This window comes from Amphiprion ocellaris, chromosome 9 (assembly GCF_022539595.1).
Source record: "Amphiprion ocellaris isolate individual 3 ecotype Okinawa chromosome 9, ASM2253959v1, whole genome shotgun sequence".
Lineage (NCBI taxonomy): Eukaryota > Metazoa > Chordata > Actinopteri > Pomacentridae > Amphiprion > Amphiprion ocellaris.
In genome coordinates, this window is record NC_072774.1 from 24,471,102 (window position 1) to 24,494,982 (window position 23,881).

At 39.3% G+C, this 23,881-nt stretch overlaps 1 protein-coding gene across 1 annotated transcript in view; it reads left to right on the top strand.

Annotated features, from left to right (window-relative positions):
* cdkal1 (CDK5 regulatory subunit associated protein 1-like 1) overlaps positions 1 to 23,881 on the top strand; it is a 262,057-nt gene that overhangs the window by 221,602 nt on the left and 16,574 nt on the right. Inside the window, exons 13-14 of the mRNA XM_023276824.3 lie at positions 15,061 to 15,144; positions 19,124 to 19,288. Coding sequence (XP_023132592.2) covers positions 15,061 to 15,144; positions 19,124 to 19,288 — 249 coding nt within the window. The remainder of the gene's footprint in view (positions 1 to 15,060; positions 15,145 to 19,123; positions 19,289 to 23,881) is intronic.

Here is a 23,881-nt window from a genome sequence, read left to right on the forward strand (position 1 = left end):
TTAACTGAGTCTTTTTTTTCTTTTTTTCTTGACGCAAACATTGGTTTACCGCCTGTGTCTTTCTTAAAAATGTCTTAATACAGTTGCAACTGGCTGCAACCTGCTAATAAAAAACTAAAATTTTCAACAGTAAAACTCCCCGTGCTTTAACTGCACTTGTGTTTGCCAGCAGTTGTATCAGACGTTGTGGAAATCCGCAGCTTGTATCCAAATGTGGATAAGAGAGAACTTTAGATCACACTTTGTTTGGTTTTGCATCTATCGTATGGATTTACTAGGAGAAAAGGAAGCAGCATCAGTGTTCACAATTTGTGTCGTTCTATGTGTGCTAAATATAAATGCAACTGTAAGGCTGTCTGCTTGATGATTTTAAAGAAAAGGTCATTTTACACACAAATGTCCAGTGTGAGCATTTTAAAAATGAATTTAATTAAGTTAGAATCTGCCAAGCGGCTCTGTGTGTCACTGTTGGCTTTTCCCGATCCTTATAGCCTCTCGCTGTATTTCTTTCTATGTGAATTAGAGCAAACGGAGGCGTGATATCTTACTTTGTTTTCTACATCTATCCACATTTATTTGTCGTCTCACTGACAGGTCTATACATTAATGTGAAAGCCTACACATCCTGCTCTAGTCGGCACATTATCCATACGTTCTGTGGGTTTGTCGGCTCTCATTGAGCCTGTGACCACCAAACTGCTCTCAACCAGGAAGAGGGAAATTATGTAATGTTGAGGATTAATCTGTATGTGATAGGAATCTGTTTGCCACCAGCTGAGCACCTTCCCTTTGAAGTGTCAGTTTCCAATCTGCACATTTGCTGCACATCTAGCTTATTTTGTTCATGCATGTTTTCCTGCCATCCGCTCACATTTTCTCATCTCGATGACGCAGAAATAGATTCATTCAGCTGCCTTCACATCCTGCATTACTCACATAACGTCCGTACATCAGTGCCAGTTTGTCAACTCTTTCTGACCCCGTGGCCAGTAACCAGCAAAACTGCATTCATCTGCTGCTGAGCTGTCCACTCACTTCATGTCACTGACGCAAACACATTAGCGACATTTTACGTTTATTCTGAGAATGTACTATTTTTCTTTAAAGATCATCCTCAATCTATGTGGCATTTATGGTTCAAATATAGATTCAGCTTTGACATGAACCTACTTAAGCGTTGCAGTATCTATTCTGTTGCCACTTGCATGCTTTAATGACTTTGATTCCCCAGCAAATGCAGGCTTCAACGTGTTTACATTAGCGATACAGTGTGTTGTGCATCTGCAGAGGAATTATATATTTGCGTGTACAGAGTTCATGATGTCTTGTTAAGAAATGCTTGAAAACTCTACAGGTTTAATGATAGTTTCTTTACATATTATAATGACTGGCAGCATCAGGAAGCAATGCTTGAAAAATTTAAGGAATCTGTGCATTTTAAGCCACCAGAACCAGTGACAGGGATGTTGTTTCTAGCAGAAGAAATGAGAAGAAAGAAAACTGTCAGAAAGGAAACTGCAGCACATTTAGTGTCTAAGAAATGGAGGGAATACGGTGCTAGCTCGGAGGGATCACGAGAAGTGGGTTAAAAAATAAAAAAAGTTGATTGAAGCAGCTTATTTAGCAGTGAATTTAGTATGCATTCTACCTCAAGCTATATTCTATAGGGAGCTCAATTCTGAGGGCTTCACTCTTCTGCTGCTTTGTGACACACTTCTTCTTCAGGAAGTTAACATTTCATTGTCATCCCCTTCTTCCAGATCATGTCCTGTCAACATTTTCTTATTCTGTCTCGCAAACGTCATTCCTTACAGCAGCACCAGTGTGAATTCCTACTTTTCTGACTGCATTTTTCATTCATTGCATTTCATTTGCCTTAAATGAAATTCTGTTGCAAAAAGAAATACTGAATCTGTGCAGTAAATCATCTCACTGGATTGTTTTGAAAAGAATTTGCAGTCAGAATTAAACCCTATCTTCCCAAAATTCCATTCCTGCACAACTAAACTTATATTTTGAAAGAAACTGTTTTTTTAATGTATTTTCTCACCAGAGGTTTTGACTGTGTTGTAGTAGCATTAGCTTCCAGTTTTAAGGACATTTTGACTATAAAAACATGATAAAAAGCATCTGTAGGCAAGTCTGAGAACCACAATTATTTGGTTAAGTTTCATAAAATAGAGCAGTTTAGTAAAAATCTGACTCTTTCACAGAATGTTTGAATCTTCTCAATAATTTTTGGGGTTAGCAAGATGATATGTCTCGAACAAACCTAAAGAGAAGCAGTAAAGCAGAAAGCAATAAAATAAATGGCAAAGATATTTTATTTACAATGTATTTGTGATACTTCACAAACGAACACAATGCAGCAATAAATGTGAGATCAGACTACACAAAAGAATCTCAGAAATAAGAATTAATTTTTTAAAAATGTAATAATTCAATAAGAAAGATACTTATTAAAAGGTTAAAAAATGAAGAAAGATACGTATTAAAAGAGCTTTTTCAGACATACTTGAAGCAGTTCTTTTCACAACATTATAAATGATGACCTTGACTGACGTTTGTTTTTGTGTACTTGAATGCAGCTAGCAACCTACTCCACAACAACCTGAATCCTCCTGGATCACTCAGTCATCACTGTCTAATGAATAAAATGTACAAAAACTAAAATGGAAATGTTACAATAAGGCTGCAAGAAGAAATCACATGCATGAACCAACAGAACCTTAGCTCCTCCCGTTCTTCTCTCTCGGTTCTTCCTTTGTTTCCTCGTCCTTGGGTACCTGAGTGGGATGTACAGAGAAACAAACAGCAGGATACTTGACAGTCCATCATTGTACCACTTCAGAATGTACCGTCAGTGGGTCACAAAAGAGGACACGAACACACTGAACCAAGGAAATAAAGACTGAACCATCAGACCTCGAGGAGAATCGAGTGTCCGAGAGACAACACAACGCACAAGAGCAAAAAACAGTGAGAAGCACATTGTCATCATGCACAAAACCCAGTATGTTCTATACAATGAGAGGTCTGGTTCCTTCATTTGTTATTTCTTGTCCAGCTGAAGATGCAAGCCTCTTTGGCTACTGTGGAACCTGTGTACACTTTTAAAATGTTTTTTATACATGTACAGTCAGTTTTTTCTTTTCACTGGATACACTCCATTCAAACTGCCTTTCAGAATAACGCAGTCCAGTTTAAAACACCACAAGCTACAACCGACAAGCAACCAGGAAGTTGAATTAACACCACTAAAAACAGAACATTAATTCATTAATAATAATTTAAGGTTACTCAACTTTTGCTTTAGGCTTATTTTAGGTTATTTTCTGTCCATGAAATTCTTACTTTCTACCGTGCTACCAAAACAGCACACTACGTACAAAATTACTTTGTTTATAAGATCAACAACCTGATAAAACATTGGAATTGTCAAATGTTCTGACATTTCTTGAAATCGTCATGTGTGACATTTGGGTCCATCATATTCAATCAAATCACATTATTGTACATGTCGCTTTTAAAAATTTATCAAAAATAAAATATTCCCTCCAAAGAAATTCTGTGAAAAACAAAAAAATTCTGCACTGATCAGCAAAGTCTAGAAGCTCTGTGTGTCTCAGCTGCAACAAACATGGTAAACGGAGGAGCAAGTTGTTACAAAGTTGTTGTAAGATACATGTAGCCTGGTGAGACTTCTTTCTACAGCTGATGTGCAGAGTAGTGGGAAAAATGCTAATTTCTAGAGGTTGCACAAATCTAAGTCGTAACATATCTGTAGTATGTAGATCCACCGACTCTGATTCCTTTTTAGTTATGATTTATGGCATTATAGCTCTGTTAATCTGCACAAAAAAACAGTTCTTTCTATTTCTAGTCATGGTTGTGTGGTTTCCATAGAGGTGCAGGAGTTTATATTGGAGTGAAAAATGAACCACAGTGAGTAAAAACACCCAGAAACTGCACCAACAAGTGAACACATGAATTGTGGCAGAAGTAGTTATGCCTTTGTTTCCCTTCATACCATGTCTTTTGGATATCTCCCGACTTTTACATCTCTGGGTCTTTCTAATTTCCGATCAGCATTAATATTTTCATTTGCACTGTTGCTGAAAATATGGAAGAAAGAAAAAGAAAGCTGGAGATGGAACATGCATCATCAAAGGTCATGATCCAGCTTTTAACCCAATCAAGCATTAGGAGCATGATCCTCGCCTCGTCCCACGGAGCCACCAGTATGGCCTCGTAGCTCATGTTTTTTTCTCCCTTATCACAACACATACTTTCTCTCATTCTAATATGATGACTGGAGGGCTAGCCTTGAACAGCAATCAGACGCGCTCGCCAGATAGGCCTCCCTATGCATGTATGATTTGTTGTGTCTTCGGGTCTGGCCTCTAGTGATAATCATAATCATACTGCTATTGCCGAGGCATTAGTTTTAGCCGCAATTATAGATTAATGTGGATGTATAGATGTTTGCATTATATGTGCGCTCTCTCTCCATTACGTGTACACATGCGCACATGAATTACACACGCCAAGGCCTCGAGGCCCACAGGGACGTAACAGACAATCAGCCTGACAATCACAGCTGAGCTCTGATTGATGCTGCACTTGCAAACACACACAATTTCAGACACGAACACGCTGTAACGCCAAGCGCTCGGTCCCCACACACACACACACATAGGCATGCACACACACACACACACACACACACACACTCTCATATATACTGAATGAATAAATAAAGGAGTGAAGGAAGCTTCTGCCGCACAACTGTCAGTTGTTGCAGAAGAAAGGAGAATTGGTTTGGGTCAAAGGCCGTTCATTGTACATCTGCGTGTGACAAAAGGTGGAAAAAACGTATAAGCCGTTGTCGTGTTGTTTATTTCTTTGCCGTTAAATTCACACAGTAAATATAACAGAATTAGGATTTCATCCAGGTAATATTTCTATATATTATAGCAATTGATGCAAGAAAACTTGAAAGAAATGTTAAAACCAAAACCCATCCAAGTGTTCCTCTACATATTTATCTTATTTATGATGCTTTCTAATCTTTACTCGAAGGCATCCTCCCCGTACTTTATGACCGAGCGTGTGTGTTTTCCAATGTTTGTGGGTTTCTGCGATGCCGTGCCTTTTAGTAACTGATGTTTCCGAGGTTTTCATTCTTTGTTTTCTGCCACGTCTCTGTTTTGATGTGATTCATTGCAGCATCTGAGACACTAAACAGCCAGTAGCTACTGTCACAGGCCTGAGTGTGTGTGTTGTGTGTCAGGGAGACATCTATCTGTCTCTGGACTGACAAACTGGATCTGTCACACTGCTGCCAGTCCTCTGTCTTTTCTGCTGGGTGGATAAAACTGATGAGGCAATCAAGTTGTGTATATGTGTGGGATTTAGCAGTTTTTTTTCCTGTGTCCGTGCCAGCACATGGTATGTTTTGTGTAGATGCAGCATGTATGTCAGAGTACTTTCGTTTACCATCATAATCTTCAAACTCCTGTTGCAAAATAAGGATATGCATAAATCCGCTTAGTATGATAACTCAACATTATGTGCTAGAAACTGTTTCACTCTGTGTTCCTTTTACTTTCTCACTTTTTATACTCCTTGCTGAAGCTGTCATATATCCACCATCTTAAATATATATGCAGTACATCGACGATGGTACCTTGTTTATTGGTTTAGTGCTGTACTGCAGCATGTTGGATCTAAATTAACATGATCTGTGTGAGTGTTAAGCACTGTTCTGTCAACTTTTTGACTCGACAGATTCACTGTCCATATTCTGTGCAATCCTGTGTTTTGGTGCCATCGTTACTGTGTCTAATCTTAATTGGGGCTGGACCCGAATACCCGAATATTCAGTCGTTACGGTGGTATCCGAATATTTATTTGTGATCTGATCCGGATGCTCGTCAGTAATTGGGACCGAATATCCAGAGCACAGAAATTGCTATTCGGGCCAGAGCTAATCTTAATTAGGATGTTAAATATCTTAGACAGTAATGTTTTATGAGAATCGAAAGTCACCAGGCTAGCAGCTGGAGACGGTATAATGGATTATGTAATTTTTTTTGTTTTGTTTTTTTAAAAGGAAAAGCTTGGTTTCATGATTTCAATTCTTCATTTTTGGGCAACATATCCAACATAAGGTTTATTGGAAATGATCTATCTAGCCAAATTTCCAAGGTATTATGATGGTGAACAGTATTAATAAGATAATATTTGTAATATCAATTGCAAATGCTCTTATGTAATGTATGCATTTTGTGTTTTTGGAGTTTATAACAAATTTTAAATTCAACAAAGACATCAGAGGCTCAAATTACAGTTCTGACTCATTGTTGAGTTGGAAATTAAAGATTATTTGTGTACAGAGTAAAGAGTGGGTTTAGTATTGACCCTTTAGAGACTTTTATCAGCCATCTGGGGACTTAATTTAAACCCATTCTCTCTCTCTATCAGCGAGATAACATCTGAACCTATTATAAATAAGAAAACCTATAGAAAGCATATCATTTAACATACTAATGTGATCAGCAATATCACAAAATTGTGTGTAGATCTATAAAGAGGGTTTTATTTCGAGGGTTTACAGTGGAATCCCCAGGAGCAGCTGCTGTGCTGCGACTGAAGTCAAGCATTTGGGAGTTGCTCAGTTGTTCTGTAATTGTGGACAGACATAACTGGTGTAACATAAATAGTATGGCTGGAAAATGTTCTCTGAAGTTGTTGACTTATACATTTGTTAGTATTTATTTCAGAGCTGATTGCTAAATTTTTGTCACTCCAAACTTCAAATGCAAACAAATACCCTGCAGTGGGTTCACATACAGAAGAATAACTTTGATCAGTGAATTGCACTTTGGAAGAAAATGCTTGTCATTGTCTTTTCGATTTAGAAATACTGTGAGAATGTTTTAGAATAGGTTTTTCAGGGCTGTAACAGAATAACAAACCTGCCCATTGCTGCTGCAGTGCGTCATATGCTAACCTTCGTATGTTTTCCATTCTTTATTCCACTCTCTCTGAACATTCTTGGAAGTCCTCGTTTGGCCGACGAGGTTTCATGACCTCAGGTTTCATGAAACCCAAGCACGGAGCTTTATTTAATTTGAGGATAAAGTTGTTCATTCTTGGAAAGTCTGTCTTGTACAGGCTTGGCTGGTGTTTCAGAGCTCTTGTAAGGAAAAGTTCATGTTTTTCTTCATTTTCCTCAATTCCCATTCTGCTACCGAGGTCCTGGAGGGGTTTGTAGTTTTGATGCAGGTGCGCAGCTTTCTGTTCAGGCAGAAACCTCTCACACTTCCACAGCTCTGTTCAGAGAGGAGGCGGGGGAGCTGCAAGAGCCAAACACACATTAGAGGCCTGGTTTAAAGCCTCAAGGCACACACACACACACACACACACACACACACTCTCTCTCTCTCTGTTTAGCAAAATGCGTAGTGCAGTTTTGGAGCTTGGTTTTCATGTGTGTCTGTGTTTATATGCGTGTGTGTGAGACAAATCTGGATAGTTACGTATGTATGAGTGTCTTTTAGGATGCTAATAGTTTTAATCACCTTCCTTCCTCTTGGATTTGCAGCGTCTCTATATGTCTCTGCTGTGGCCGTGTAGGTTACATGGCTGTAATAACCAGAGTAGAAGAAGCAGAAAACAAAACCAATGATTTAACAACAGCTGAAAAAGACTCAATAAAAAGAAGAAAGGAATGCAGTGTTGATCATCTGCAATATAAACAAATAGAGATAAATCTTCAGGACTAATTTTCAAATGGGAAATTTGTAATTTTAACTTTCATTTTTGCTGGTATTAAACGTGTTTCATCAGCAGAATCAAAATAAGGTGTTCCAAATGTGCACATTAACTGTTTTCGAAACTCTTTTTTTTTGTAATTTTACCAGTTGAATTAATATTTCATTGTGCAATACTTGAAACTGCACATAGAAGTACATTCCTGTCTCTCTCAGGCACATGAATAGTTACACATTGATGTGATGACACTAACTGACTTAAAGCATTCCAAGCCTGTTACTATTACATCTGAATGCCTGACATCAAACCTAACCTTTACCTTGATCTAAACCTAATAACTTTAAAACCAAGTTCAGCCTCAAACAGACTCAGAAGTTGTGAGTTCTGAATATATTTCTTTTAATTTAATACTGGCCAAAGCATAGACAGAAAAGACCCACCGAAGATAAGACTGACTTACAGCCAAGGCAAGTATTTTACAAAGATGATCGGTTCTTTGCCTCACGGTGAAGTATAATAACACAATACAAAAGATATTTCAAGTCTCTACTCACCAAAATGTTGAAATCCTTGAAAGAAACTGACTGGTGCTGATGCATGTAGAATATTGTGCAGGCCTTTGCCTTTGAAGGACTTTACAAGGAGTTTCTTTTTCTGTTAGGCAATTTGATATATTTTTAATATATTGTTAGTTACACTCTCACAAATACAAAATGCTGCAATAGTTTTGATCAAGTGTTTTTCCCACTAATATACATACACATTTGCAGATGCACTATATATATATATATATATATATATATATATATATATATATATATATATATATATATATATATATATATATATATATATATATATATATATATATATACATATATTTGCACATGTACATTAATGCACACACTTGCATTTACTTTCAGGTAGGTGCAGAGATTCTAGCTGGATTAAGATGAACACCAGGCTATATTTCTTCTTTCTTGTTCTGTCTCAACAAGTTTACACACACACACACACACACACATATTCAACACTATCTGATTCTTGGATAAAATCTGCCTTTCACTGAGTACATCACGACTCCACAGTCCGCTTGTCTATCTGATAGTACAGTGTGCGTCTAGGTGGGGTCAAAAACATTCTTTATTCATTGTTTACTTTATATAACGACTAAAATTTCAAATCCATTGTGTCTCAAAGTGTAGTTCCTTCTGCAGAGGTCAATGCCAATAATTGCAGTGTTTCCTCTGCTTTGTGCTCTTGAATTCACTCTTGTGTAATCAACATTCAAAGCACTTAAGATTAAACAGATGCCAGGATTTGTTCTGAATCATAGCCGTTTTCCTTTTATAAGAATTGGACAGCAATAATTCAAACATCACAATTAATTTGACACAACAGACTATCAGAGCCAGACTGCAAACTGAGCTGGTGGCTGTGCATGAAAGTACTTATTTCTTCTCGTATATTAGAATGCGGCCTTGATAAAGGCTCAGAGTGTTGGGTGGACAGCAGATGAATGTATTGTTACAGACAGACAAGTAGAGTGCATGAACAAACAGATGAGGAGTTAGTTTACTGAAAAAAAAATCTGTGTCCTTAGTTTTTAAAGGCAGGACCTGTTGTGTTTGTGTGGACATGAAGTCATTGAGTTCTTTGCAAAGGCTTAGTTGAGGACAAAGTCTTGAAAACTTCTCAAAGGCATGAGAAATGCAAGTCGATACACTCTGTGTATAGACTTTATGAACTTGTTCCTTCAAAAAATTTTCATTTGTTTCCCTCTCGTCTTTTTCATTTCTTTTAACCTTAACTGTATTGTCCCTTTTGTCATCCATATGTGCCTCCCTTTGTCTTCTTCTTCTCTTACTGTCAGTGCATTTCTCTGTCTCAAGTATTTATGTTCCAGCCTTGTTTTGAACCAGTTCATTTGTATGACTTTGATCTGTGTTGATTTTACATTTGTCCCTGCAAACATTTAACCAAAGCCATCCATAATCCCTTCAGTTTTCATGGCCAACACTGTAAAGTTTGAGCCCCATTTACTTTGAATTTGACTTTGTGGGTAAAACAAAATACACAAACCAACAGGGGTGTTTTTTTCTTTCTTCATCTTTCAAGAAGCTTATTCAAAGAGAACCTCCAAAAGATCAGAGCATCTTTCTGTTGCCCTGTTAAATCGCTCCCCACAGCGATTGTTTAGCAGGCAACAAAACAAAATCTCTTTCTACAAGTGGCTTCAGACAGCTGTGTGTGTGCTGGTTTGTGCAACATTTGATTTGTGTGAGTGTGTGCGTGCTGGCGATAATTTGGCGAGGTTTGTGAGCAAGACAGCACATCGTATTCCTGCATTCCCTCTGTGTTTGTGTACGAGTGCAAAAAAGTAAAGTGTGTGTATAGGAACCATAGGGGATGATAAGGAGACAGAGAGATTGATGGAGAAGTTAAAACAAGTGGGTCAGAGTTAGAGGGAGGGATTTATAAATTTACAATGAGCAGGAGAAGTTCAGCTTTGTGTTGCATGAGGTTGCTGTGCAGTGGGCTCAGAATTCAGGGTTTAGTGATTCAATTGACCGTTTACTGGAAATTCAAATTTAGCACTTCTTCAAGATCCATAGTTGGGGCATTTATCATCTGTGTAATTAAGTACGAACCGACTAGTTGTAACTTGTTGTTTCTAGTTATGATGCAGAGTCTTTCATCCCGAGGTGTTGATACCTTTAATGCAACATCTGAGAAAACCAAAAGCAAATGAGAGCTGAGGCTAACCTCTAAATTATTCATGTCATGCCACATTTTGATTTGTGGTGAATTTTTATTCAACCAGTAGGTTTCTTCTCTTCTAGTAAAACACTGTGCTACAGATGTCAGTGATAAATTTGAGTGGGATTTTGTTCCATTCCTCTTTTGCAACAATCTCCAGCCCTTTGAGTTTTGAAGGCTTCTTTGGATTAAGTCTTCTCAGTGGGAATTAAAATTGTTGATATTGTCTTGTTTAAACTATTTCTTGACTACTTTGGCTGTGTGTTTCTACAGCCAGTAGGTTTTTCTGCAGGCTGCCTGATGTTTTTTTTCTCATGATGCTGTTTTACCTTGACATGTTTGTCTGGCCCACTGGCTCAGAAACACTGTTGAAGTGTTACATTCTAACAACCATACTTAACGGTGGTGGTGGTGTCTTTGTATCCAATGCTTCTTCTCTCTTTTGCCAAAACAAATGTTACGTCCTTGTGTCTAAATAACTCCATTTTCATTTCATCCGGCCACAGTACTGATGACCAAGAGCTTTCGTCTTTGTCCAGATGAGCTTTCACAAAGACTAAGTGAGCCTTTGTGTGCCTGTGGTAAAGTGGTTAGCATCCGTGGAGACCAGCTTTGTGTATCGTCCACTAGAGTATCTGCTTTGAGACAATGGTACCAGAATTACTGAGATGCGACTTGATGAATTTCCTTGATTTCTCTTTTGTCCCTTGAATTACCATTCACCTTTGGCTTCCTACCATGACCTTTTGAGGTTTTTCAAAAGTGGAGCTCCTTTTCCTTTTTGATTATGTTTCGCACTGTGGACCCTGACACTTAAAAACACTTGGATGCGACCTTCAGAGGTTTTCCCTGTCTTGTGACCGGCCACACTGCACTACTTTTTCTCAGTGCTCAGCTCACTTAGCCCGTTGGTTTGTAGCAGTTGACAAGTGACTGATTAGAGGACTACTGCATCAGCTTTTCTAAATGCATAGTGTATTAGAATACTGAAGAAAATGATAGAAATTACCAGGACCACATGTCATGGAAGAGAAGCTTGTACTCTTTTAAAAAATTATGATGATTTCAAGGGATATGAATCCATTGTTGTTAAATTATTGCCTTTGGTGGGTTCAAATGGATACATGTAATTCTGTATGTTAACTAATGTTACATCCTTGTGTAAAATATGTCACTCTTAACTTATAATTTAACATCAGCATGAAGGGAAAGTGCTTGTAATGCAGTGCATCTTCACAATAGGTTAAAATCTAATTTTGCATGCCGTCATCTTGGGTACATGCTGTGTGTTAAGTGGATTTAAATGTCGTTGCCCTTGTACTGACACCACAGTTGTACTAGAAGGCATTAAAAGTAAATATGGCTTTTCTGTCAATGATGGACTCTACTATCTTTCTTATTCAGTATTGTCACAGTGGCACGACGACATGTGTTGTCTGCTTTTCACTCTGTTTGGAACCATAATCCATTTGCATGCTAAAAAGGCCACAGATGCAGCAAAGTAGTTTGGATGGTGTTTGGATGAATTGCTCCTTTATTTGTGTTGCAGATGAAAATGCTGATTACAATTCAAAGCCACAGTTCTCTCATCATCCTTGTTATGATGTGGATTAATTATCAATTAAACTCACGATCCCACAAATCTGTAGTGGATCTGCTGCGTATCCTGGGATGCTATTCTCTGGATGGGGAAGTAAATAAACGCCTCGCTGTGCAAAGACATACATGCCTCGTTTGGTATGCTGTGACGTTTTCCAACAGATGGAGTAAATACAAATCTAAATGCAGACTCTCACACATGCAGATATGCAAGGAAAGATAGGCAGCCACACAAACCAAAACCAATAAATATAGCACCTATTAAAAAGTATTCACTCGCCTTTGAAATTTTCCCCTTTTATTGTTTTTCTACATTGAATCATGGTCAATGTAGTTTGACTTTTTTACAAAAAAAGACTGTTTCATGTCAAAGTGAAAACTGATTTCATTTTACAGACTAATTTGAAATAATTAAAAATATAAAATGTAAAATAACTGATTTCACACATATTTACTCCCTTTAAGTCAGGATATAGTAGATGCACATTTGGCCTGAATTACACATTGATCCTGTGTGGGTAGGTCTCAGTCTGCCTTGCACATCTGGACACTTCAGTTTTACCTCAACTATCCAGGTCCAGACTCTAATTCTCAGTTGGATAGAGATCTGGACTCTGACTCGGCCTCCAGAACATTCATCTTGTTGTTTTTAAACCATTTCTGTGGAGCTTTGGCATTGACATTAAAGAGTCTCTTTTGTAAATTCTTGTCACAAAAGACAAATTTAAATGGCTGTGGTTCAGTTTTGAAAAGCAATAAAAGGAGAAAACCTCCAAGGCAGGTGAATATTTTTATAAATGCTGTATATTGCAGACAAACATGCATTGTGCTTGTTGTGTGATTTCCACAAAGGTATGTGCAGCTAGTCACCTTTTGATATAGAGTTTTCTCTGTCTTGTATGCGTCTTTGTCTATGCTGATGTCTTGATGTACAGTCGCCCTCTGATTCACAATTCAATCAACATTTTGAGATATACCTTAATCCCAGATCATTGTTCGCTGCTGGTTGTTTAGACAGGGATTAGATATTATTAAGGCAGGTGGAGCCACACAGATTCTCATGTAGCTTCCACAGTGCAGCTCTGCTTATAGAGTAAATGTAAAAGAGTTCGTAATGTAGTGTGTTTGTGAGCACACAGATTCTCAAACTCACTAAAACTGATTTGAGAATCTGTAGATCTATTTTTAATAATAATAATAATAATAATAATAATAGTATATGTTATGTATATATATATACACACACACACACACACACACACACACACACACACAGGTGGGTAGGTGAGACATTATCGCCAGTGGCTGGGGTTAGCAGAAAAAAAAGAAAAAGCATTTTAAAGAAAAACGTTTTTTCCCTTAAATATATTTACAGTGCCGTGAAAATAATCTTTTTCATGTGCTCAGAGTTTTAGGCTCTCAGCAGAGACATCTGTCTTCAATCCAAAGGGAAAACAAAGGGTCCAAATCAAATGCTTGTCATCCAGTAATAACGTTCAAAGGATATGTTTTCCACCCACCTTTTCTGAAAATTAAATAAGTGATTTATTTGATCTCTTTTTAAGTCTGTCAGTGTGCCTGTGCAGGTGGGAGAACAGGATGAGAGGGAGTTACAGTGGAAGGAAGAGAGGTATGAACAACAAAGAGAACGCCCAGAGATACTAGAGAGGGATGGAAGCGAAAGGATAAGCGCTGGAAAGAGGGAAGAAAAGAGCAGAATATGGGTGTCTGCAAAAGTGGAAACACCTTTGGCAATATGTCAGAGGCATGACTTCTAAGGCTTTGACATATTGCTAAGGAAATGATCAGTCAGCACAGTTTTAGAGCACAGGGCTCGTCACTGACAGAGTTAGAATGCAAATGCTGCATGCCAAGCCCACAGGACACCATGTTCCCAACATCTTCAAACATGTGTACTGATGTTTAAAGCCCAGGTGGTTCTACTCTGTAGCTCTGGTTCCTAAACTGCTGCCTTGGATCTAAACTTTCTGTGGTAGTTTTCCACATGGCAGGAACATTTACATGATTTCAGGATGCCATGAGCACAATCAGATAGACTAAAAATTTCTAATGTACAGGTGTAATTACCCCCAGAGGAAGAGTCCATCACTCAGAGCTTCTCCAGGAGATGCGTTAGGTCAGACTCACAATGCATTGACTGTTTTCTTTCACAACAGCGTAAAATAAAATAAATGTGGATGCAACAGTCAGATATTTGTTGGATATTTGCACTGTGCAGAAGTATTCTGCTACATAATGCTCACCATCCTCTCAGCAAAGCACTAAAACTGAAGTGGCTTAGAAACCTTGAGATTGTAATTAGACGGTGAACTCCAGTAACATAAAACTTGAGAACATAAAGGAAAAAAGCTTTCATTGCTTGGATTTGGGCTCTTGATGAATAGAAGCAGGATCGTGGAAGCTTTTTGTTGTGTTGAATTAAATCAGAAGAAGATACACAGCTCTTAAAGGCGACCTGTACAACAAAAGCTCTGAACCCACAGAGATGCTTACATATGTACAGGAGACATTTATAAACTGGACAGTAAATGTATATCAGCATATTAAATCAGTGTCTTTTTCAATGTGCAGTGAAACCAGTGTGCTGAGGCAAATAGCCCTTAAATATTAAGACCAATAGAATACATTTTTCTTTTCTTTGTCTTGACAGAAATGACTCAGTGTCGTAAATATGTACTATTTCTGTCCGAATCATCTTTTTTTTTTTTTTTTTTTAAAAGAAATGTTTCAGCAATCAAAAGGACAATAAAGAAGAGGTGGGGAAGGGAGACAGATGGACGGATGAAAACACATTTGTGATGAAAAGGACGATTGATGCTTTGTTCAATAAAGTTGTGTGTGTTTGATATTTATTGTTTGAGCAGATGCATTTTCACAACTTTTCTCTGTGCTTCTGTGCAGGTAGGAGAAAGACAACATGTGCTGGTGACAGAGGAATCATTTGATGGACAATACTACGTGGCTCACAACAAGTTCTACGAACAGGTACGATGGGGGATAAGAACATGTTTGGATGCACTTTGAATCCAAATTCACAAACCTTCCTCTACATTGATTGGTTCTGAATTGCAGTAGGATGTAGCCCATATTAAATGAAACCACTAGACCCGGTCTTCTCAATAATAAGAACAATAATTTTGAATTTACATGAAATTTAATCAGAGTTACAACCGGCTCTGCACCCATTACTCTTGTTTGAATTACTCATGACTCATCATCGTATATAAATGTTGATATCAAGATATGTTAATATCGTTGCAAGGCAATCAGCGCATAGATATCAGCATGATATGTTAAGCTCCCATCACAAGAAAGAGTCCAACCGGAGTTTTGTAATTACACTGGTTAGGTCACATACTATATTTGAGCATACCGAAGTAATAAAGACACTTCAAAATTCTTCAAAGTAATATTGGATTTTTACCATTTTATGAGTTTTACAGTTTCCCACCATCTTGACTCTGATATTACCAGACTCCAGACAACTTTCCCTACACGATTATAAAAAAAAATAACTCTGCTGCCCGCATTTTATAATGAGATATGTGAAAAAACATAACAATCACCTATTATATTTTTTGGTTCCCTTGTTATACAGGCTATTATAGATTTTAAAAAAACTGCAAATATTATTATATCAAATGATGGATCTGATTATGACCAACATACAACCTTAAAAACAAAGTTAGTGAAATTCTCCAGAAATAGCCTCTAGCTAATAGATTTATACAATGATTTAAGCACAGACTCCAGAGGTCATGAGCATGTCTCACCATTTTTACTTTTACTACAATGTATACAATATATTTCCTAAAATTTTAAGACATTAACAAAGGATCACTGATGACACAAAACCCAAATAGAGATTTTGTTTTCTATATAGAACACAGGTTTAATAGTTGCAGCAATATTTACTGAGCACATTTAACCTAACAGATAATAATCAGTAGAACTTTAATACTTGCTGAAGCCTGATTCAGGAGAGTGAGTTTATGTTGATGCTGTTGCGTTGGAGGTATACTGAAATAGTAAAGCTGACCTGCACCATCGAGAAAACACAGAGTGGAAAAGCAGTAAATTAATCTGCATTTGATGATTCCGGATGTGAAGCTAATCCAACTCTTTCTCATTTTCACACTTAATAAATCTGATCAGAAGGTTTGCTTTGCATGTCACAGAGGTTCTCACAGCAGGTGTCAGAAGCTTAAGCTTGTACTGACTAAAGTAGGTTAGCTATAATATCAAACATACTCACAAATACACACACACACACACCCTGCGGTGGTCATGAGAGCATTTGGTGACTGATAGCAGCAGTAGTTTTTGCTTCTTTTTTTTTTTTTTACTGTGCTAACATTAAGTTCAGCCCTAAAGACATGAACATTCCATCCAACTCTCTCTCACACACACACACACACACAGACACACACACACACACACACCTACACGTACACACACCTACACGCACACCCACACCCACACACACACACACACACATAGAGACACACACACACACAGAGAGACATGCACTCACATGGCTTCAAAGACCCTCTCTCAACCTGTGAAAAATTCACTTTAAAACATCTTCAAATAAATCAATTTCCTCCTGCTTTAACCATCATCAGAAACATGTTTGAAGTTATGCTTTTTATTAGCAGGGAGGGCAGGGAATGGTAATAATTTTTCCTCCCTTCCACTTTCCTCTCCTCCCCTCTTCTCCTCCTCCTTTGCACCTCCTTCTGCAGGCTATAAACTTAAGTTACAAGTGTTACTCGGTTCATGTGTGTGTTGCACGAGTGCACGACTCTTCCATGCATGTGTGCATTTCTGCGTATCCAGACATGTGTGTCATGTGCGGCTGTACTTAAGAGGGGACGTGTTTGATGTTTTTCCTGCCCCGTTTTTTTCTCCTCTTTTTTTGGGCATCAAGTCTCTCACATGTTCTCTTAAATCACACTTTGACTTGGGAGAAAAAACAACAACTGCGTGCCAATATGTCCCTGAATCTGTCCAGCAAAGGAAAACGCCTGCTTCCACTGGACGCACAGACACATGTATACAGAAACCTGACTCACAGGAGTACAAGTTGTATCTTCCTCACTTTTATCTAAGATCTTTTATATATTCTTGATGCAGTTATGTAAATGCATGTGAAATTCAAAGCTTAAACCTCATTGTTCAGCATGAAAACAACAACATTAAGAGTCGTGTTAAGACTGCAACTGTAAAGAAGAGGAATGAATTGTGGGAGCAAAGAAAAGGAGGTGGAGAGGGGAGGCTGCGTGGGTTGAGGGAAGTAGGGAATAAGATGGAGAAAAGGTGTGAGTGTGAACAAGTGGCCTAGTTTTCCCTTTTACACCATCAGATTGATATCAATCCTGACGGTTGTAATAGGTGCCCAACCCACCTGTGTGTGTGTGTGTGTGTGTGTGTGTGTGTGTGTGTGTGTGTGTGTGTGTGTGTGTGTGTGTGTGTGTGTGTGTGTGTGTGTGTGTGTGAGTGTGTATCAGTTAGTGGTGCAGGGAGGAAGCAGCAGAGGGGGTTTCCAATGAAATCGGACAAGCTCTTTCATCATTTAATCACCATGTAATGGGCCTCAAATGACCCTCACCTAAACAGCACTGCCTCCCCCTCTGCCCTGCTGTTTTACCTCTCTGCTCACAGTCTGGTTGCTGCTACTCTCATGCACACACACTCTCTCTCGCAGTGGTCAGAGTGTCGAGCAGCAGGTGTGTTGATTGGGCAGGTGTGTTCCTGGCTGCGTGTCTGTTTGGACCGAGCACCGTCTCCTATCATATTCCACCAGCTGGATGAAGACTGACAGATTAATACTGAGGCAGGCTCGCTCCTGCCATCGCAGCGGTAACAATCCCTCCACCGGTTCATGAGCTATTCTCTGCCCAGTCGGTGACTTAATCCTGCAGAGTGGCGTAATGGTTAGACAGACCACCAGACGCTCTGAGTCAGCACGAAACCACCCTGAACCTGAATTTCTAACACGTCCGAGGCCTGAAAAGAAGCAAGAATAAAGAGAATTTATTGCCAAGTTTCAGAGAATTATCGTCGTCATTTAGCTTTTACACATAGTCCGTACACTTGTATGATAACAAATAGTCAAACAGTGTCAGATAATTTGTCATAGCTGGGTTCATTTCTGCTCACATGCAGCTTTGGAAGCAGAATAAATCATTGCATGTTTACAACGAAAACTCCCACTTTAGTTGTGATTGTAATTTACACGAGCACTTAGAACTGCAGTTTAAATCCCCCCAATAATTAGACAATACAAATCATCCAGTAAGTGTTTACCACAGAGATTGAATCTGAACACGAGAGCAAAAGAAGAGGAATAAATCAGCACCCTAATCGTACGGCGTACATCGCTGTCACCCTGTCGACTCTGTAGTTAGCTTGAAATTTGTTTTGAAAGAAGATGACTTTTCACACATTAGGTGTTTACAGAGCTAAGTCATTAAGGACAAATTCCATTTCACATGAAGTTGTAATTATAACTCTTTGTTTTGCCTTCCTTCCTGTTGCGATCAGCCAAGATTTATAGTTGCCATGGTGAAATAATAAGACAGACCAGCATATCACTCCGGTTTATCTCGCAGATGGAACAGAAAGCACTCAGACCCTGTTTTTCCAAGCAGCCAAGGACTATCTAAATAACAGAGTGGGGGAGCATTGGGGGAAACAGCTTTGAGCAGCTGTTAATTGAAAATATAATTGTCAGATGTGAAGAAACATGTAGAGAGTGTGTTATTTGGCTGAAGGAATGGTTATATATGAACGCCTTTCTCTTTAAATCACAGCAAAGTGCTGGATTTGTTCTGCTGATAGTAAATACTGATGGATCCAAAATCATAACTTTGGGGCATTTGTAGGTTCATTGTGCTGCTTTGACAGGTTATTTTATTTATAATCTGTGCTGATATCAGTCATGTTGTCTTCTGATTTGCAGGTGCTGGTACCTAAGAGGGTTGAATTCAAAGGGAAGATGATCGAGGTGGACATCTATGAAGCAGGAAAACACTTCTTGAAAGGACAACCAGTCGAACACAGCAAACCGTTCACCCCCTCCATCGCTGCACCTCTTCAGAAAGGAGAGGTATCTGGTTTGATGCAGGTGAATACACACAGATACATGCACACCTGCACAGAGATGTAATTAAGTCTTACCAAGTAATTGCTGTAAATTAACATTATATTAGACAAACCCACAATCAAAGAGCTTTATAGTTAAGATGATAAAATTTGAACAGAGGTTTGTCCACCAGTAGGACAAAATATTCCGAATGATTAACAATGAAGGAGAAGGTTTGGAGTCTATTGGCATATTCAACAGGTTGGATGGTAAAGAAATGAGTTAGTGGAAAGACCTGAGCAACTTTGACAAGAATCCAAAAATTGGGCCTAGAAAGCTGGGTCATAGTGTCTTGTTTTGACTGAGCAGTATTAAGTTTGCAGCAGCTTGAAGCGCACTGTAAAAAATGAACTGCAAGTCTCCAGATTTAGTTCCAACCAAAACGATGGGGTCAGAAAGTGAAGCCGAAAAGCAGATTAAAGCAGGTTTTTTACAATGCCAATGCGAATCTAAGCAACTCTGACATTTGGATTCATTTCTTAGTTGGTACTGGCAAAGACAGAAAAGAATTGGACTTTGTTGGCTCCTGCAAATGTGCAAGAGTATTGCGATACAACATATGTTGCATCTTTGGGTTCAGGCAGCACACCTTGTCTGTTCACTAAATAAGCATCCTTTAAATATAAAGCACTTCTTCCTGCTCATATGAACAAGATTCTATCAAGAAATGTATGAAATGTACACTTACTGCACTAGAATGAGCGTACCTCAAAATGTAATCGAAATTCTGCTAAGCTGGTGCATTTATATCAGTATTACACAACCAAATAAGATGTTTTCCCTGCAGGATAGAAGGTAATGTGAGGACGTATCCTATCTTTCAAGCTCTCGCTGTGTATTCTTTTCTTGGCAAAACTGTGAAAGTTGTGTTTACAACTGGGTCTTCAGATTTTGTGCACTCAGCAAATGAGAAAGGTGTGTTTGTGTGCATATTTTTAGTCCATGCTTGCCACTATAGTTTGTGAAGAAGCACCAGTGTATCATCCATGAGATAAGTAATTTTAGATAAGCTGTGGCTAGCTAAACTGTCCTCTGTCTGCCTTTTCACCACACATACACACACATGCTACACACACACACACACACACACACACACACACACACACACACACACACACACACACACACACACACACACACACACACACAAAACCATGTTAATGTATCTGTTTCACTGCATGTTATTTTTCACTCTGACTAGCTGCAGCTTATAGCTCAGGACATGGAGCCACAGAGCAGAATATGATACACTTTCTAATTTCACACTCCATCAGCCTTTACTGCCAGACAGCGAGGGAGGGGCAGAAAGGAACACACAGAGACATGAGAGAGCCGGGTAGGGGGTTCGGATGAAGAGGAAAGCAAGCAGAGAGAGAAATGGATAGCAGAGAGTGAGATAAAAAGAAAGAATGAGAAAGGTTTCACAGCAAACCAATCGACACGTCACTCAGCAATGAGAAGTTCAGCAGTGGAGACTGGACCTTGTAAAACTAGTTGCCTCATGAAGTCTGCAGCTCGTACAACACATACACATTCTCACACACACACACACACACACACACACACACACACACACACACACACACACACACACACACACACACACACACAAGCGTTGCTTACTTTCCCCCATGCTCACACGCTTTCAATGGACTTTCTTACACAATATTTCAGTTCTTATTTTTGCAGGGTTTGATGTAACACAAGGCTCTCTTGCACATACATTCATGCACACATGTCACTCTTCTCACCTTTTCACACACTATGTATTGCCTGATGTCAGCTAGTTCCAGGTCAAAATGTGAGTTATTTTTTCAGGTGAACATGGAGGGGAGGTCATCATCTCCACCTTGAACTACAAGAGTGTTTCTGTAGAGAGACAAGGGTTGACAGAAAGGCAGAAAAGAGTGAATCTTTGTTACTTCAGTAGCTGAAAAACCCACTGGGTTTCAGCTTCATGCTGCTGAGCCCAACAAGCCCCATCGGACTCAGCCATCAGTTTGTACAGGAGAAATTTATGAACTGGACAGTAAATTCTGCTTCTTCATGTCAACAGAAGACAGCTGAAGTGGATCAGTTGTCTGATTAGGATTCATCTTGGGGGCTTTACTTTGGAGGTTTTCAAGGCACCTAGGAGGAAACACCAGTGTGGACCCAGAACTTACTAGAGAGATTATATATCTCATCTGGCCTGGGAATGCCTTGGTTTCCCCCAGGAGGAACTGGAGTATGTTTTTGGTGAGAGGTTTGTCTGCTGCCACTCCAACCCGACTCGGGATAAACAGGAGAAAATGAATAGATGGATGGATGTGTCACAGTATACTGTTATAAATTGCTTCTCTACAGTGACAGACTCACTACAAACTTTAAGGTCTGTCCAATCAGAACTTGCAGGATCACTGAAGCTGTAGAGCAGAACAAGAAGACCGTGATGTCAACTACTGTCTTTGCAAGCTGCAGTTCAAAACAATGGAGGTAGTGTGTTGTGTCACTGTAAAGGAAACTGAATGATAATGGACACACTTTGCATCATGGAGGTGTAATTTTTTTGTAAACAGAATCCGGCATGGAGGATGAATAATATCGGCAACGTCATGAAAAAAGCATCAAAACAGCAGAAATATGAGTCCATCCATCCATTATCTATACACCGCTTAATCCTCACTAGGGTCGCGGGGGGGGCTGGAGCCTATCCCAGCTGACTCGGGCGAAGGCAGGGGACACCCTGGACAGGTCGCCAGTCTGTCGCAGGGCTACATATATAGACAAACAAGCACTCTCACATTCACACCTACGGGCAATTTAGAATAATCAATTAACCTCAGCATATTTTTGGACTGTGGAAGGAAGCCGGAGTACCCGGAGAAAACCCACGCATGCACAGGGAGAACATGCAAACTCCATGCAGAAAGATCCCGGGAAAGCCGGGACGCGAACCAGGGACCTTCTTGCTGCAAGGCGAAAGTGCTAACCACTACGCCACTGTGCAGCCAAAAAATGAACTGCAAGTCTCCAGATTTAGTTCCAACCAAAACGATGGGGTCAGAAAGTGAAGCCGAAAAGCAGATTAAAGCAGGTTTTTTACAATGCCAATGCGAATCTAAGCAACTCTGACATTTGGATTCATTTCTTAGTTGGTACTGGCAAAGACAGAAAAGAATTGGACTTTGTTGGCTCCTGCAAATGTGCAAGAGTATTGCGATACAACATATGTTGCATCTTTGGGTTCAGGCAGCACACCTTGTCTGTTCACTAAATAAGCATCCTTTAAATATAAAGCACTTCTTCCTGCTCATATGAACAAGATTCTATCAAGAAATGTATGAAATGTACACTTACTGCACTAGAATGAGCGTACCTCAAAATGTAATCGAAATTCTGCTAAGCTGGTGCATTTATATCAGTATTACACAACCAAATAAGATGTTTTCCCTGCAGGATAGAAGGTAATGTGAGGACGTATCCTATCTTTCAAGCTCTCGCTGTGTATTCTTTTCTTGGCAAAACTGTGAAAGTTGTGTTTACAACTGGGTCTTCAGATTTTGTGCACTCAGCAAATGAGAAAGGTGTGTTTGTGTGCATATTTTTAGTCCATGCTTGCCACTATAGTTTGTGAAGAAGCACCAGTGTATCATCCATGAGATAAGTAATTTTAGATAAGCTGTGGCTAGCTAAACTGTCCTCTGTCTGCCTTTTCACCACACATACACACACATGCTACACACACACACACACACACACACACACACACACACACACACACACACACACACACACACACACACACACACACAAAACCATGTTAATGTATCTGTTTCACTGCATGTTATTTTTCACTCTGACTAGCTGCAGCTTATAGCTCAGGACATGGAGCCACAGAGCAGAATATGATACACTTTCTAATTTCACACTCCATCAGCCTTTACTGCCAGACAGCGAGGGAGGGGCAGAAAGGAACACACAGAGACATGAGAGAGCCGGGTAGGGGGTTCGGATGAAGAGGAAAGCAAGCAGAGAGAGAAATGGATAGCAGAGAGTGAGATAAAAAGAAAGAATGAGAAAGGTTTCACAGCAAACCAATCGACACGTCACTCAGCAATGAGAAGTTCAGCAGTGGAGACTGGACCTTGTAAAACTAGTTGCCTCATGAAGTCTGCAGCTCGTACAACACACACACATTCTCACACACACACACACACACACACACACACACACACACACACACACACACACACACACACACACACACAAGCGTTGCTTACTTTCCCCCATGCTCACACGCTTTCAATGGACTTTCTTACACAATATTTCAGTTCTTATTTTTGCAGGGTTTGATGTAACACAAGGCTCTCTTGCACATACATTCATGCACACATGTCACTCTTCTCACCTTTTCACACACTATGTATTGCCTGATGTCAGCTAGTTCCAGGTCAAAATGTGAGTTATTTTTTCAGGTGAACATGGAGGGGAGGTCATCATCTCCACCTTGAACTACAAGAGTGTTTCTGTAGAGAGACAAGGGTTGACAGAAAGGCAGAAAAGAGTGAATCTTTGTTACTTCAGTAGCTGAAA